Source organism: Podarcis liolepis (genome assembly GCF_965112155.1).
Source record: "Podarcis liolepis genome assembly, chromosome: 14".
In the NCBI taxonomy this organism is placed as follows: Eukaryota; Metazoa; Chordata; class Lepidosauria; order Squamata; family Lacertidae; genus Podarcis; species Podarcis liolepis.
Window position 1 is genome coordinate 26,546,207 of NC_139569.1, and position 14,276 is coordinate 26,560,482.

At 55.1% G+C, this 14,276-nt stretch overlaps 2 protein-coding genes across 4 annotated transcripts in view; one reads left to right on the forward strand and one right to left on the reverse strand.

The window, feature by feature from the left end:
* Positions 1 to 38: 38 nt before the first annotated feature.
* Positions 39 to 5,846, forward strand: CIB1 (calcium and integrin binding 1). The gene is made up of 7 exons (XM_083475274.1): positions 39 to 146; positions 540 to 574; positions 1,192 to 1,294; positions 2,083 to 2,236; positions 4,428 to 4,546; positions 4,694 to 4,782; positions 4,978 to 5,846. The coding sequence occupies exons 1-7, from the start codon at positions 96 to 98 to the stop codon at positions 4,997 to 4,999; spliced, it is 573 nt and encodes a 190-aa protein (XP_083331400.1). The 5' UTR covers positions 39 to 95; the 3' UTR covers positions 5,000 to 5,846.
* Positions 5,847 to 6,265: 419 nt separating this feature from the next.
* SEMA4B (semaphorin 4B) overlaps positions 6,266 to 14,276 on the reverse strand; it is a 36,530-nt gene continuing 28,519 nt past the window's right edge. For all 3 annotated transcript variants that reach the window (XM_083475027.1, XM_083475026.1, XM_083475028.1), the window contains 7 exons: positions 12,127 to 12,305; positions 11,508 to 11,658; positions 11,053 to 11,266; positions 9,004 to 9,119; positions 8,328 to 8,494; positions 8,108 to 8,193; positions 6,266 to 7,973 (listed from right to left, as the gene is read on the reverse strand). In XM_083475027.1, coding sequence (XP_083331153.1) covers positions 7,186 to 7,973; positions 8,108 to 8,193; positions 8,328 to 8,494; positions 9,004 to 9,119; positions 11,053 to 11,266; positions 11,508 to 11,658; positions 12,127 to 12,305 — 1,701 coding nt within the window. In that variant the 3' untranslated portion in view covers positions 6,266 to 7,185. The remainder of the gene's footprint in view (positions 7,974 to 8,107; positions 8,194 to 8,327; positions 8,495 to 9,003; positions 9,120 to 11,052; positions 11,267 to 11,507; positions 11,659 to 12,126; positions 12,306 to 14,276) is intronic.

Here is a 14,276-nt window from a genome sequence, read left to right on the forward strand (position 1 = left end):
CTTGGCGACAGTGACGTCCCGTCGAGGGGAGTGGGGAGGAGGAGGAGGAGACAAGGAAGTTCCCGGAGTTTGCTTCAAGTTGTACCGTCGTCGCCATGGGGGCCTCCGGCAGCCGCCTACCCCGAGACCTCCTGGGGGAATACCAGGTACCCACTCCCGCCTCGTCCCTTCGCTGTGCAGCTCGCTGGGCTGCCTTCGTCCGAGGAGGGGAGGGGACCTATGGACGTCTTCGCTGGGCTCTCTAAACCTTTCTCGCTTGGCGGGGTGGGGGTGGAGCTGAGGAGCAAAAGTTGTGTGTGGGCGTCAGCTCCCCCCCCCCCGAGGGCTTCCCTCCAGATGTGGCGGGACTCCAGCTCATCCCTGTTGCCCATAGATGGTGCAGGCTTCTGGGAGGAGGAGGAGTCCAGCCACGTCTGGAGGGCAGCCCCAGGGCGCGGGGCAGACTGGTGAGGGGGGCATGATGGGACCCCTCCACCCCTCCCTCTTCTCCAGCAGACTAACCTTCTCTCCCTCCTTTCCGCCTTGTCCCGCTTTCCTAGGAGCTGACCTTCTTGACCAAGCAAGAGATCCTGCTGTGAGTATATTCCCCCCCTCCTTCGTGAGGCTTTCTACAGTGCCTGGGTGTGAGCAGTGGGGAGACAGGCTTCCCAACGACCCTGCCATTGCTGAGCAAGCTTGCCTGACTCCCAAGAGCATTGCAGAGGGTTGGAGTAGATGACCCTTGGTGTCCCTTTCCACCCTGCAGTTCTATGATTTTAAGGTAGCCAAGCCATTTCTACTGGCACAGGGAGGGGCTGGAGATACCAGCAGGGGTTGAACTGGGTGTCCCATCACTGAGCTGCTGTGGCCCTCCCTCTTCCCTGGGAATGCCAAGGTCCCGGTTCCCTCACACTGGCCTCAGCCCTGGGTTGACAGGCGGACTTTGCTCAAGGGTTCAGAGGCACCTGCAGCTTCACCTGGAGGGATGTAGTGACGACAGTGGGAATTCCCCAAGCTGAGTGTGGGTAGATAAGTGGGATGGGAAGGGCACTGCCAGGCATAGTGCAGCACAGGGAAAACACACCCCCCCCACCACCAAAGAGAGGAGGAGCTGGTGCTGCAGGGCTGATGGAAAGCTGGCGCCAGCTGGGCAGGGCATCCGTCCAGGGAGGAAGGAACTTGGCTGGCATTGCCCGCTGTCTTCTCTTCCAGGGCCCACAAGCGATTCAGTGAACTGCTGCCCAAGGAGGACCGGGATCAGGCTTTCACCACAAGGATCCCCAAGAGCAAGATCTTGATGCTGCCTGAACTGCGGGTATGCTGGGAGGGGAGGGGAACACTGTTTGCCTCTCAGGAGAGGCCCTGGGCAAGGTCTGTACAGGATACATGTTTATTGTTCTGTGACCCGTACAGAAGACTGCAGCTGGGTACATCCAAGAGCTGTGGCTGGGCTGCACATCCCATCTATTTGCTAGTGAGCCCAATTCATTGTTTTGTTTTTGATATGTAGAGCCCTAAAGGGCCCAGAGCCCACCTCTGAAGGCAGTCTTCTCCCTCCCTGTATTGTCCAGCCTGTGATTTGAGATCTGCCAAGATGGCCATCTTGGGGGTACCATCACCAAACAAGGTCCTGGGTGCTGGGACTCAGGATAGGGCTTTCTCGGTGGTGGCACCCTGGTTGTGGAACAATCACACCCTCCAGTAAGCTGGTGCCTTCCTCTAGGTCTTTTGAGTTTAGACCTGTATAAGAGGGAGCACGAGGGGAGTGATCTTTGTACTATACTGTAAGCTGCAGATTTTTGTCATTTTTACTGTTGGAACCTGTTCTGAAATCATTTATAATGAAAGTGGGGGTGTAAGTATTGCAAATAAATCTAATCTCTGATAATTGGTTGTGTAGGCTGGAGATGATCACTGGGGGCAGGGGGCATCCAGCGTCACTTGGAGGGTCCAACACATTTCTCCATCCCTCCCATGGGTCGATCTGTAGGGCCAGTTTGCTGGTATGGGTTTAGCCTTCTGTTCCTTTCCACCTGCACTGGTTTTGCATAACACACTGGAGGAAGCTTCTTACAGTCCCCCCTCCCCTCTTTGTGCTTCTAGGCAAACCCCTTCCGGCACCGCATTTGCCACGTCTTCTCTACTACGGATGACAGGGAAGGCGGCCTGTCCTTTGAGGACTTTTTGGACATGCTGAGCGTCTTCAGTGACTCTGCAACGCCAGAGATCAAATCGCATTACGCCTTCCGCATCTTTGGTGAGTTCCAGCCTGGTTGGGGCTTAGTCTGCAACAGAGAAAGCGGAAGCACTTTGCTGGGAGACTTTCTGTGAGCCAAGAGTGCAGTTGCACTCTCTTTGAAAGAGCTGAAATGCAAGAGCCGCGCGGGGATAGGCACACAGTGTGCAAAAGGAGCTTATGGGATTCATAGCCTCAAGACAGGATGGTGCTGGCTTCCCAGCAGCTTAGTCAAAGGATCAGAAAAATTCGAGGATTGATGGTTACCAACAGGCATGGGTGAAGGACCCTCTCTACATCTGGAGGTGGCATATCTCCTTGCTTACCCCATATTAGGAAGGGGTCAGTTGGGAAGTGGCTTTTATCTCCCTTGCCTGGGCACTGCTGGACTTGATGAGCAATGGGAAACCCTTCTGACCCATCTACTGCAATTATTAAGTTTGCAGATGACACCACCATAATGGGTTTAATAACAGGTGGAGACAAATCAGTGTATAGAGGGGAGGTCCAAAAAATATCTACATGGTGCCTAGAGAACAACTTGCACCTTAATATCAGCAAGACAAAGGAGATGGTGTTGGACTTTCGGAGGAAGAGAGGAGAACTAGCCCCGCTGTACATCGGGGAGGACTGTGTGGAGAGAGTCTCTTCCTTTAAATTCCTAGGAGTTTATCTCAGTGAAGACCTTACTTGGAAAATAAATACAACCCAGGTGGTTAAGAAAGTCCAACGGAGACTCCATCTCCTCAGAGTCTTGCGGAAGAACAATGTCAATCAACATCTGATGATCTCCTTCTACCGGTCAACAATAGAAAGTGTCCTTTCATACTGCATCACGGTGTGGTTTGACATCATCTGATAGGAAGTACCTACAGAGGGTGGTGAATACAGCACAAGATATTATGGGCTGTCCTGTGAATCCACTGGATGAAATAGTGGAATAACGTTGCCTCAGGAGAGTGAGGAAAATTCTCAGGGATGATTCACAGCCTGGCCAGCACTTTCTTGATCTCCTGCCCTCAGGCAGAAGATATAGAAGCATGATTAGTCGCACCAACAGGGTAAAGAACAGCTTCTATACGTGGGCTGTTAGGCTGCTGAATGAAAAGATAACAACAGGGCAACTGACTTTTGGGTTTGGTAGGTGTGCATCAGTAAACGAGGGGAACTAAGACTAAGAGAGCCAGTGTGGTGTAGTGGTTAAGAGCAGTAGTCTCGTAATCTGGGAAACCGGGTTCGCGTCTCTGCTCCTCCACATGCAGCTGCTGGGTGACCTTGGGCCAGTCACACTTCTGTGAAGTCTCTCAGCCCCACTCACCTCACAGAGTGTTTGTTGTGGGGGAGGAAGAGAAAGGAGAATGTTAGCCGCTTTGAGATTCCTGAAGGGGAGTGAAAGGCGGGATATCAAATCCAAACTCTTCTTCTTCTAAGAGAGCGGAGTGGGGGGGGGGTGCTTGTGTAATCTCACTGTATACAAGTTGTACAAGTAACAATAAAGTATTTCAATTTCAATTCAATTTTCAATTTCAATTTGAAGTAGCCTGGGCGGGCCTTTGAGTCCCCAAGGAGCACTACTAAGGCTATTATGGTATATTCTGTTTCCACGGTCAGGCAGAGTAATGCTTCTGAATGCCAGTATCTGGAAGCCACAAGAGGGGAGAGGAGAGGGCTCTTGTGCTTGGGTCCTGCTTGTGAGCTTCCGCTTGGGGCACCGGGTTGGCCACTGTGAGAACAGGATGCTGGACAAGATGGGCCATTGGCCTGATGCAGCAGGTTGTTCTTAGGCTCCTGCCTGGGGATGCCTAGGTGGTCATTTCCACGGAGGCAGGAAGGTGGTCTCTGCCTCTTTGACCCCACACCAGGGATATATGAGAATCCATATTCTTTCAGACTTGGTTGGAATCCCAGCATGGCCAGTGGGTGAGGGATTACCCAGAAAAATATTGAGGGCCACAGGTTCCCCTGGACTGCCCTACATGGCAGGGCTGCTCCCCCCCCCCGCAGTCCCTTACAGTATCCATTTGTCCCTTCTCAAAAGCAGAGCAGTGGAGAAATCCAGAATATCCTTCAGAGCTTTGCTGAATGTGGCCTGCTTCTTTCTTAGAAGCGAAGCAGGCCTCCCCCCTCAAAATAAAAGGGCCCCTGGGAGCAGGCAAGTTTGGCAAGCTCAGCAAGTGCCAACTAATGGTCCATTCTCCTCCCGCACCCCCAGATTTTGATGATGATGGAACTCTTGACAAGAAGGATTTGGAGAACCTGGTGAATTGCCTGACGGGGGAAGGCGAGGACAGCAGGCTGAGTGCCATGGAGATGGACCAGCTCATCCAGAACGTGAGTACCAGCCAAGGTGGGGCTAGTGCTGCTGGGGAGCTGGGTTCGAGTTCTCACCTCTCTCCCTTGGTGGGGTGAAGAGGAAGGTCAGCCCAATCTGGGAACTGCTGCTGCTCTTGCCCCATGAGGCTCCTTTGTTTCCATCAGATCTTGGAGGAGTCTGATATCGACAAAGACGGGACCATCAACCTCTCCGAGTTCCAGCACATAATTTCCCGCTCCCCAGACTTCACCAGGTACCTTCTGCCCTTCCCTTGCTTCACTTGGGGTTGGGCTTGCTCCCTGGTTGACCAGCTAGCTCACAGCCAGGGGTGTGTGCATGTGTGAATGCTTCAGGAGCCTGCTCTGGGAGTATTCTGCCTACGAGCTCCTGCAGTCCCAAGTTTGCAAAATCAAACTCATTATTCCTCCTCTCCCCTTTTCTCTCCCAGTTCCTTCAAAATTGTGCTCTGATTCCTCCCTACTTCTCCCTCCTGCTGGAAGATGCCTCTATCTCTCTACAGAGGGAGCAAACCACCTCTTTCTAGCCACCCGAGGACAGCTGTGCCAAGGGGAAGATCCTGCCTTGAAACCCCACCCAAGCTCTAGGTCCAGACAGCAACCAGGCTCTTGACAGGGTGGGGTGTCTTTGAGCCTCATCCCCCACACAACTGTTCTTGAGGAGATGGGTGTGGAGCAAGGCATGCTGGGAGCCATGGTCTGTACTTTGACTTCTTGCTTCACTGCAGCCTGGGACAGAAAAGACCCCGGCTGAGTGCTGAGCACGGGACTCTTCTCACCTGCAGCAGGGAAGTCACACTCCAAGGAGGTTTCTATCCTGGGCGACGACGATCCTTATTCCCTGGTGCTGCTGTACCTACACTGACATTCCCACCGACTCCGTGCCTTTGCTGCAGCAGGGACTGCCTCCAACTCTGCCTGTCTCTTTGTGGGCCCTGGACTGGCTTGCACACCCTGGGAAACGGACAGCAGCTCCTAACGATTGCCCACTCCTTTGCAAACTCTTTCCAGCTTCTCACCTTCCCCACTTGGAGATCAGCTGTTGGGAGAGCAGTTGGTGCAAAGACAAGTACAGTCCCCACTGCTGGCCCACTTGTGATATAGGCAGGTTGGGGTGGGGTGTTGGATCGGAATTTTGTGGCCAGTTATTTGAGCTGGCGGAGGGGGCTGGGGTTGGGGGCGCACTTGCAATCCCGAGGCTGGTGGCTGTTTCCGAAAGCCTTAAATCTCCACCCTCTTTTTACAAAACCTGTTGTGATCTTGTTTCTACACTGCTACTAATAAAACTCAGGACCTGGCACCTATAAGTCCCCTGGCCTGCTTTTGTTTACCCCCTCAGAGGAGAGAGGACTAAGCCCAGGTTGCCAGAGTGTAAGGAGAAGTGACTGCATCGGCCCCTCGTGACAAGAGTGGGAAAGGCTGCTGGAGCAAGCTCCTCTACTGCCTCCTCCAACAGGGCCCCTGTTCCTTCTGCCTCTTGTTTCCTTCTACCCTTTGATTCCGGATTCCCCTAGTGGTAGAGGCTGAGGCTTTGCCCATAGGTATGTGCCACAGCTCCCAACGCTTCAAGGGGCACACAGGGATGCTGGTGGGACTTGGTGGCTCCAAAGGATACACCCTGCCCCCGGGGCTGCCAGGGAGGGTTGAGAGGCAGGGATCAGGGAGCCTTGGCTGCTGCGAGAAGGCTGGGCAGCATCGAGAGAGATCAGGCCCAAGCCGTTGTCAAAGGAGACGTCAACTTTTATGTAAAAATAAACACAACCAACACACAAGGCTTGTGCAAGTGCACTTGTGGGAAGCGTGGGGGTGCGCTGGGGCTGCTGTTGCGAGTGACCAAGCCAGGTCCTGCCCTTCCACATACCTGGCCCGGGCAGGAGGCAGCTCTGTGATGGAGCCCAGGCAGAATTCACAGTGGCAGACAGCCAAACCTAGAGTGCGCAAGAGTCAGAAGGGCAGGCCTGGTATCTGTGTTCGGTGTGTGTGTGTCCCTCCCCTCTCACAACATGGCACCTGAGCCCCACTCTCACACTTCCACATACCAAGCAAACACCCTAAACATTCAACAGGTTCTCCCCCTAACCCCACAGAGTTCACGAGAAGCCAGACTCCACCCCATGCACACAACACAACACACCCACCCATTGAGAGAGCTCGCTGGTGCCACTCCTTGGCCCAGAGGGTGCTCTCTTTGGAAGGAAGTGCAGGAACTGGGCAGGCCAAGGACAGGGCCTCCTTCTGCAGCCTCCTTGCAGTCTCTCGTCCTGCCCCAGCCCAGTGGGGCTTGGGTCTGGCTCCTCTGACCTAGGACGACAGCCGGGCCAAAGTGTCTCCCCTTCTGCCCAGCTGAGCATCCTTGCAGCAGCCAGGGAGCAGGCCACCCCTGCTCAAGGCTTAGGAATGCCCACTCTGCTCTCTGCAGGTTCCGGCCGGCCGTTGTTTGCAAGGAGTTCAGGCCAGCACAGAGACACACAGGTGCCCCAGCGCAGGGCGAGAGAACGCGGCCCAAGTGCCCAACACCGCAGGGCCTCTTCTGTCCGTTCACAGTCCGTAGGGCAGTTCTGGTTTGGGCGGGGGCACCAGGAGCTCCTGGTTCCTCAGAAGGCTCAGCACAGCAGGGTCTGTGGATGCAACAATGCGGCTCATACGACCGAGTCCCGGATCTCGGAGCCAAGGCGCACACGTGGCCGCTGGGCGGGAGTCAAGACCTCCACAACGCTTTCGTGGACGCTGAGCGGGCGTCGGTCGGACTCCAAGAAGGCCACGCTGGGCTGCGCCGCCGGAGCGGCATGCAGAGGCGTGTTGGTCGCGTGGCTGTCGTGGAGGGCCTGGTAGCCCTTGTGGTCTAGGATGGCACTGGGCGCATGGGCCCCGTTGAGGGGCAAGTTCTCCGCGGGAAGCCCCATCTTGCGGGGTTTCTTGGGATGGGCGCTGGTGCACTTGCCCTGCTTGAGGAAGGTCTTCACGGCGTTGCGGTGCCGGTGCAGCACAAAGAGGGTCAGGAGCGTCACGGTGACGGCAAAGGCCACGCACATCACCAGGAACTCTGTCCAGTAGGTCTTGCCCTCCAGCAGAGCCGACATACTGCTCCCTGCGGCCGCCGCCGAGACGCTCCTGGAAGTGCTGATGGTCTCCGGGGGGTTCTGGAGGGGCACAATCCGGGCTCCAAGCGTGGGCTCGACACGCACACAGTAACTGGCCATCAGCTGCCAGAATCCGCCCTCCTGCGACCAGCAGTCATAGCGTCCTGCCTGGGCCGGGCTGCCCATCAGCACCAGCTCTCCTTTGGGAAGCACCAGGACAGCCGAGGTGTTGATGGCAACCCCATTGTGCAGCCAGTGCCGAGAAGCCAGGTTGGAGAGCTGCGGGCAAGGGAGCGTCTGCACAGCGCTGGAGCCCAAGATCACCACTGCCTGGCATGGGGGCTCTTCTGCAGAGGGGAGAGAAGGGACACTCACCAGTCAGGCCCTGGGTGCCACGGGGAAGCTGCCAGGCAGCTGAGCCCAGGAGACCCTCTTTTGTTCCCAGAGTTCTCAAAGCCCCCACCCCAGCTTTGGTCTTTACCTGTGGCTGAGCGGCTGGGCTGCCCATTGCCTGTCTGGCAAAGCTGGGTGGCATCAGCCCCTTCGATGTCCTGAAGCCAGCTGGGCCTGGTGAGAGATGGAGGCAGCAATGGTGAAGGGAGAGGCAAGGAGGGAGGGGGCAGAGGCAACCCATGGGTTGAGGGGGAGGGGGAGGAAGGAGATGGGCATCCCCACTTACGCCTGGTGGAAGAAGCACTCACCCTGCATGGGGCCATGAGCGGTCTGGGAGAAGTGGACTGCAGGCCCCTCCGCTCCAGATGCAGAAGGGGTCCCGAGACAGGATGCATTCGGCACAGGTCCGGTACATGCTGCAGTTGGAGAGCGGCACTTGGACGAGCGCAGTGTAGGAGGCAGCGTAAAGGAGGCCCTGTAGGGAGGACAGGAGGAGCTAAGTCAGGCTCGTTCCACAGAGCAGACCCGCTGTGCCCCCTGTAGGTCACCTGTCAGAGGATCTCCAGCGGCCACAAGCCAGTCATGCAGCACCAGACCCCTGTGGGCAGAGCAGCTGGCCGCCAGGCAACAGAAGCTCTCAAAACCAGCCCTTGTCCTGCCCACTGTGCCTAGCTAAGGGGGTCCCTGCTGGTTCAGAAGTATCTGCCTGAGTCCAGGCTAGCACAGAGCAACGCTTCTGGGAAGGAGTGGAGGCAAAATATGGCACAGCTTTCCCTCCAGAGACCCCAGGTGCCCACGTAGATCAAGGCAAGGGTGAATCTACAGCAGCCACTGAGGAGGGAATCCTCACTTTGAAGCTCAGGGCTGAGTCCTCTTGGAAGGCATACAACCCCCAGACTGGCCACTTCTCTCTCTCGTGGAGACGGCTTCCCTCTTCTGATGAGGATGCTGGCGGGAGTTTCCCAGGATGCCCCTCTGTCTTACCTGGGCAGGGTCCAGAAGCAGCTTGAGGACAGGCTGCCCAGCAGGGAAGAGCTGGATCTCTTCAATGATCTGGACCTGCTGCTCCATCACCACAGCCTTGTGCAGCCAGCCGTCATCTGCAAAGCAGAAAGGGGAACCCAGTGATGAGGGCCAGGGCAAACAGCTGTCTCCCACCTGCTGGCCAGTCCCACATAGAAGAGCTCCATTACCTCCCTCTCCACCTGTCCAGGGCCAGCCACAGAGAACCAAAACCTGCATGTTTGAAGTCTGGAGGTCCACACCAAGAGCAGCCAACAGCTTTCCCAGACACCTGAAAGCCTGGTCTCTCTCTCCTGCTGTTGGGCATGTTTCCTGCCTGCTATTCTGAGTAAGTGGAAATGGCACAGACTCCCCTTAGTGGCCAGGCTGGTCTTAGGTTGGGCTAGACCAAGGTTTCCCAAACTTGGGTCTCCAGCTGCTTTTGGACTACAATTCCCATCACCCCTGACCGCTGGTCCTGTTAGCTAGGGATGATGGGAGTTGTAGTCCAAAAAGCAGCTGGAGACCCAAGTTTGGGAAACCCTGGGCTATCCTGTCAACAGCATTTAAGACAAGATGTGCCTCACTCTGCGACACTCTCCCACTGACCTCTCCCACTTTTAAATTCAGCATAGTCTCTAATTCCTCCCCCACCTTTTTGGGCCTGATCCAGACCCCTCACTAGGCGTCTTAAAGTATCATAACACACATGGCAAATTGAAACAGGGAAAATTTTTAAGGCAGCAGCAAGAACAAAGAAGCCAGCTGTAGAATGAATGAAATAAATGATGATGATGATAATTTATTCCCCACCCATCTGGCTGGGTTTCCCCCGCCACTCTGGGCAGCTTCCAACAAAATATTAAAAATACAATAAAACATCAAACATTAAAAACTTCCCTAAACAGGTCTCTCCCACCCGCCGCAGGGCAGCCACAGCAGCGCAGGCAATGGAGAAGGTGGAGGAGGTCACTACCACCACCTTGCTGAAGATAAGCAGGCCCAAGCCTGGTCAGGGCAGGCGGGGGACCTGAGAGCCAGGTGCCTGCTCCCTTGGGTTCCATGATAGGCAGGATAGAACTGAATGTCAAGAAAGGGGGCAGCCCGGGGCGCCTCCAAAGAGTACTCAGGATGCAGCCGTGCTCTCTGCAGGACGCCTTCTCCCTAAGGATGCTTGGAGAAAGTTTCCAAGAGAAAATCTAAGCCGGTTGAGAGGAGGAACATAAGGAGAGACCTGCAGGATCAAGCCAATGGCCCATCCAGTCCGGCCTGCTGTGTTCACAGAGCAAACCAGATGCCCATTGCTGGAAACCCAGAAGCAGGACCTGAGCACAAGAGCCCTCTCCCCTCCTACGGTTTGCAGCCACTGGCATGCAGAAGCATTGGTGCCTCTGACCGTGGAAGCAACACATACCCATTGTGGCTGGTAGCCCTGGAAGGCAGAGGACCTTCTCGGTAGTGGCGCCTGCCCTGTGGAACGCCGTCCCATCAGATGCCAAGGAAATAAACAACTATCTGACTTCTAGAAGACATCTGAAGGCAGCCTTGTATCAGGAAATGTTAATGTCTGATGTTTTACAATTTTTATGTGCTGCAAGCTACCCAGAGTGGCTGGGGAAACCCAGCCAGATGGACAGTGTGTGTGTGTGTATATATAAAATAAGGATATACATATTTTTCGCTCTATAAGACGCACCTAGTTTTTGGAGGAGGAAAACAAGAAAAAAAATATTCTGAATCTCAGAAGCCAGAACAACAAGAGGGATTGCTGCGCAGCAAAAGAAGCGATCCCTCTTGCTGTTCTGGCTTCTAGAATAGCTGCGAAGCCTGCATTCGCTCCATAAGACGCACACACGTTTCCTCTTACTTTTTAGGAGGGAAAAAGTGAGTCTTATAGAGCAAAAAATACGGTATTATATCCAGGAAGTGCAGGTAAGAGGCAGCTAGCACCTTGGAGGGTCCATCCTTCCAGCCACTGCCTGAGGGCCTCCCCCTGCCTCCCTCCTCCCAGCCGCCGCTGCCATCACCCACCTGTGCCCAAGAACAAGACATCGTAGGCCCGGTGCAGGCCTTGGACACGCTGGACGCTGATCTGCTGGTAGCGGGCATGACCCTGCAGGAGGAAGAGTGGCTGGCTCCGAATGGGGCTGCTCATCAGGAAGTGGTCCTTGAGGTAGTTGAGCACCCGGTCAGGCATCTGGAGTGAGGAGGTGATCTTCATCCGCCGGGCCTGGCTGTTAATGCACTGTGGGCAGGGGGATTAAAAGGAAAGAGCCATCTTGAAGCAAAGGGGTGCATGGCAGCAGCAGCAGCTTAAGTTGTCCAGCACTGGACTCTGGCAGCCCCTACCCTCTGCAGGATCTCAGGCAAAAGCCGAAGGCAGCCTGGTAGCCTTCAAGGTGGAGGGCAGGCAGACCCACCAGCATCAGTCCCAAGGCCTTCCCGCCCCCAAGCCCATGGAGCTGGTTGCTGGGTGACGGACATACCGCTCCAGGCCGGGGCTCCGGCACAGGGTGGGTGTCCGTGTACCACTGTTGGGTCTCCCGGTTGACTTCCTTGTACAGCCCACTGAAGGCTTCCTCCACATCCGCCATGGAGAAGGCACAGACTGCAGCGCCCCCAGCGCCCTTCCTGTCCCTGGGAGAGAGGAGGAAGGAGAAGGAGGGTCAAGGATGGGACAGCCGAGAAAGAGGAATGAAAGATTTAAACTACTATAACCTCATTTGTCATTTGATATAATTTTGTTTGATCTACATGCAGGACCTGGTAAAGGCACAGCTGAGAGAGGAGGAATTTGCTAAAGAAAAATAGGTGTTAATTAGAGATAAATCTGTAAAATAAACAGCATGTAAAAGGGTAAGAAATGGAAATATCTGAGAGAGTGCAAAGCCAGGGTTTTTTTGGGGGGGGCGGGGAAATGTATTGGTTTTAATTTGGCGTTGATGTGTTATACATTTGAAAAATGAATAAAAATTAATTGACAATAAATATATAACTGGGGCAGTCAAGGACCCACAGGCATGCAGAAGTAATGGGGCATGCACCAAGTGCCCTCTGCCAAGGGAACCTGGCAGCCCACAGAGGCAGCCTCCTCTCACTGCTCACCACTGAGAGGTGAAGACCCCGTAGAAGACGGTCTCTGCCAAGCTCTCGCCTGGGGTGAGCACAAACATGTCCTGCAGCACGTTGAAGGGGAAGCCGTCCTCGGGGTGTGAGCACAGCAGCTGGGCCTTCAGGAAGGTCGTCCACCGCCTCTGGAGAACCCGCTCACCCCCAACGTCGCCCTGGCAGGGAGAGAAAGGAAGGGAGGGAGGGGTGAGGGGTGGTGCTGTCATGCCAAGTTGCAAGAGCCGGGCCTAGAAAAGCCACAGTGTGGCAGGAAGGACATCTAATGGGCTTTTAATTTTGGACTTGAGACAAGCTTGGTGGAACACGGTTAGACTTGGGGCCAAATGAGATGTGGCTAGATGCAAATTGTACTTCCCTCCCCTCCCCCCCACCCACCCAATGGGAGGAGGCAAGTTCCTGCATCCCAGATGCTCACGTCTAGTTTGGTCCCAAGTTGTATTACGTTACAGAACAGAGGCCCAGGATGCCCAGAAGAATTTTCCCTGGCAGCCTATTTGGAAACACCTTCCTTGTTTTGAGTCCTTTGAGGGTGTAACTGGGTTCACTTTTATTTGTAAGACAGTCTGGGATTACACTTGCAGTAAAGGATGGTGTAGTGGTTAGAGCATGGGTAGGCAAACTAAGGCCCAGGGGCCGGATCTGGCCCAATGGTCTTCTAAATCAGTGTTTCCCAACCGGTGTTCCGTGGCACACTAGTGTGCCGTGAGACGTTGGCTGGTGTGCCGTGGGAGGGAGGCGGGCGAGTCGGGCGGTGAGAGGCGGCGGCGGCGAGGATCCGCGTCGAGCCGGGGGCGGCTCCGCGGTGGTGGTGCCGAGGTTTCTCTCTCCATTCTCCCCTCACACACACACACAGGAAATAACACAGGATCAGCTGACAGGACCCAGCCAATGGGGCGGCGGCGGGGCAGCGCGTGCAACAGCAGCAGCAACTCCCGGCGACGGCTCCTCAAGCCCCGGGCAACCCTACTCCCTCACCGGCCTCGGCCGCCCTCCTGCTCCACCCGCCGCCGCCTCCCCCGCCGCCGCCGGCCACCTCGGCCCCTCCGCCGCCCCCTCCTCCACCCGCTATCGCCGCCACCACCACAACAGCCGCCGCCGCCTCAGCTGCCGCCGTCCCTCAGTCCCTCGCTTTGCTGCCTCCTCCCCCCCCATCCCCAAAGCTTGGAGGTTCCCCGGCAAGGGGGAGGGGAAAAAATTGAAAACTTTCACTTTCGTGCGTCCCTCCCTGCGTGACGCTGCGCGCTGACGTCACGGGGCTGTAATGGTGGTGTGCCGCGAGATTTTTTTCATCAAACAAGTGTGCCTTTGCCCAAAAAAGGTTGGGAAACACTGTTCTAAATCCAGCCTGCAGACACTCTGGGAATCAACATGTTTTTACATGAGTAGAATGTGTGCTTTTATTTAAAATGCATCTCTGGGTTATTTGTGGAGCACAGGAATTCGTTCATTTTTAAAAAAATATATAGTCCGGCCCTCCCACAAGGTCTGAGGGACAGTGGACTGGCCCCCTGCTGAAAAAGTTTGCTGACTCCTGGGTTAGAGAGTCAGGAGACCAGGGTTCAAAATCCCCACTTGGCCAAGGTTACTGGGTAACCTTGGGCCCATCACAATCTCTCAGCCTAGCCTACCTTACAGGGTGGTTGTGGGGATTAAATGAAGAGGAGGAGAAGCATGTAAGCCACCTTGAGCTCCAGGGAGAAGAGGTGGGATTTAAATCCAATAAATAAGAAATGCTTCAATAAAACTTTGAGAGGAACTGGTCGAAACCTGTTGCACATAAAAATCAAGTTCTCCACCTGGGACAGAAAGGTGGCTTTTTAATTTTTTTAAGCTCTCCCACACTGAACCCAGCTGGGAGCTCCCAGGTGCCACTTGCTGTTCCTGCTGGTTCCTTGCTGTTCCAAGAGATGGGCACCAGGGGACGCTGCAGGCCCAGAGAAGCAGCAAGAGCAGCAGCATATTGCTAGTTTATTAGTTTATGACCATTCTTCTCCCAGGGAGACGCGCTTGTAGAATCTCCTGCCTCAGGCGCCAAAATAACTCGGCCAGCCTTGGGCACAATGAACCTTGACTTAAGCGGGTGAGGAGGACCATTTACTGCTCTGGCTCAGGCAGCAAAATGTCTT

What these genes read in the sequence shown, in the direction of transcription:
- CIB1 (XM_083475274.1), top strand. Translation starts at nt 96, where the DNA reads ATGGGGGCCTCCGGCAGCCGCCTACCCCGAGACCTCCTGGGGGAATAC. An exon ending in TTACGCCTTCCGCATCTTTG is followed by an intron (nt 2,237 to 4,427) that starts GTGAGTTCCAGC and finishes CCGCACCCCCAG; the next exon opens with ATTTTGATGATGATGGAACT. An exon ending in TGGACCAGCTCATCCAGAAC is followed by an intron (nt 4,547 to 4,693) that starts GTGAGTACCAGC and finishes TGTTTCCATCAG; the next exon opens with ATCTTGGAGGAGTCTGATAT.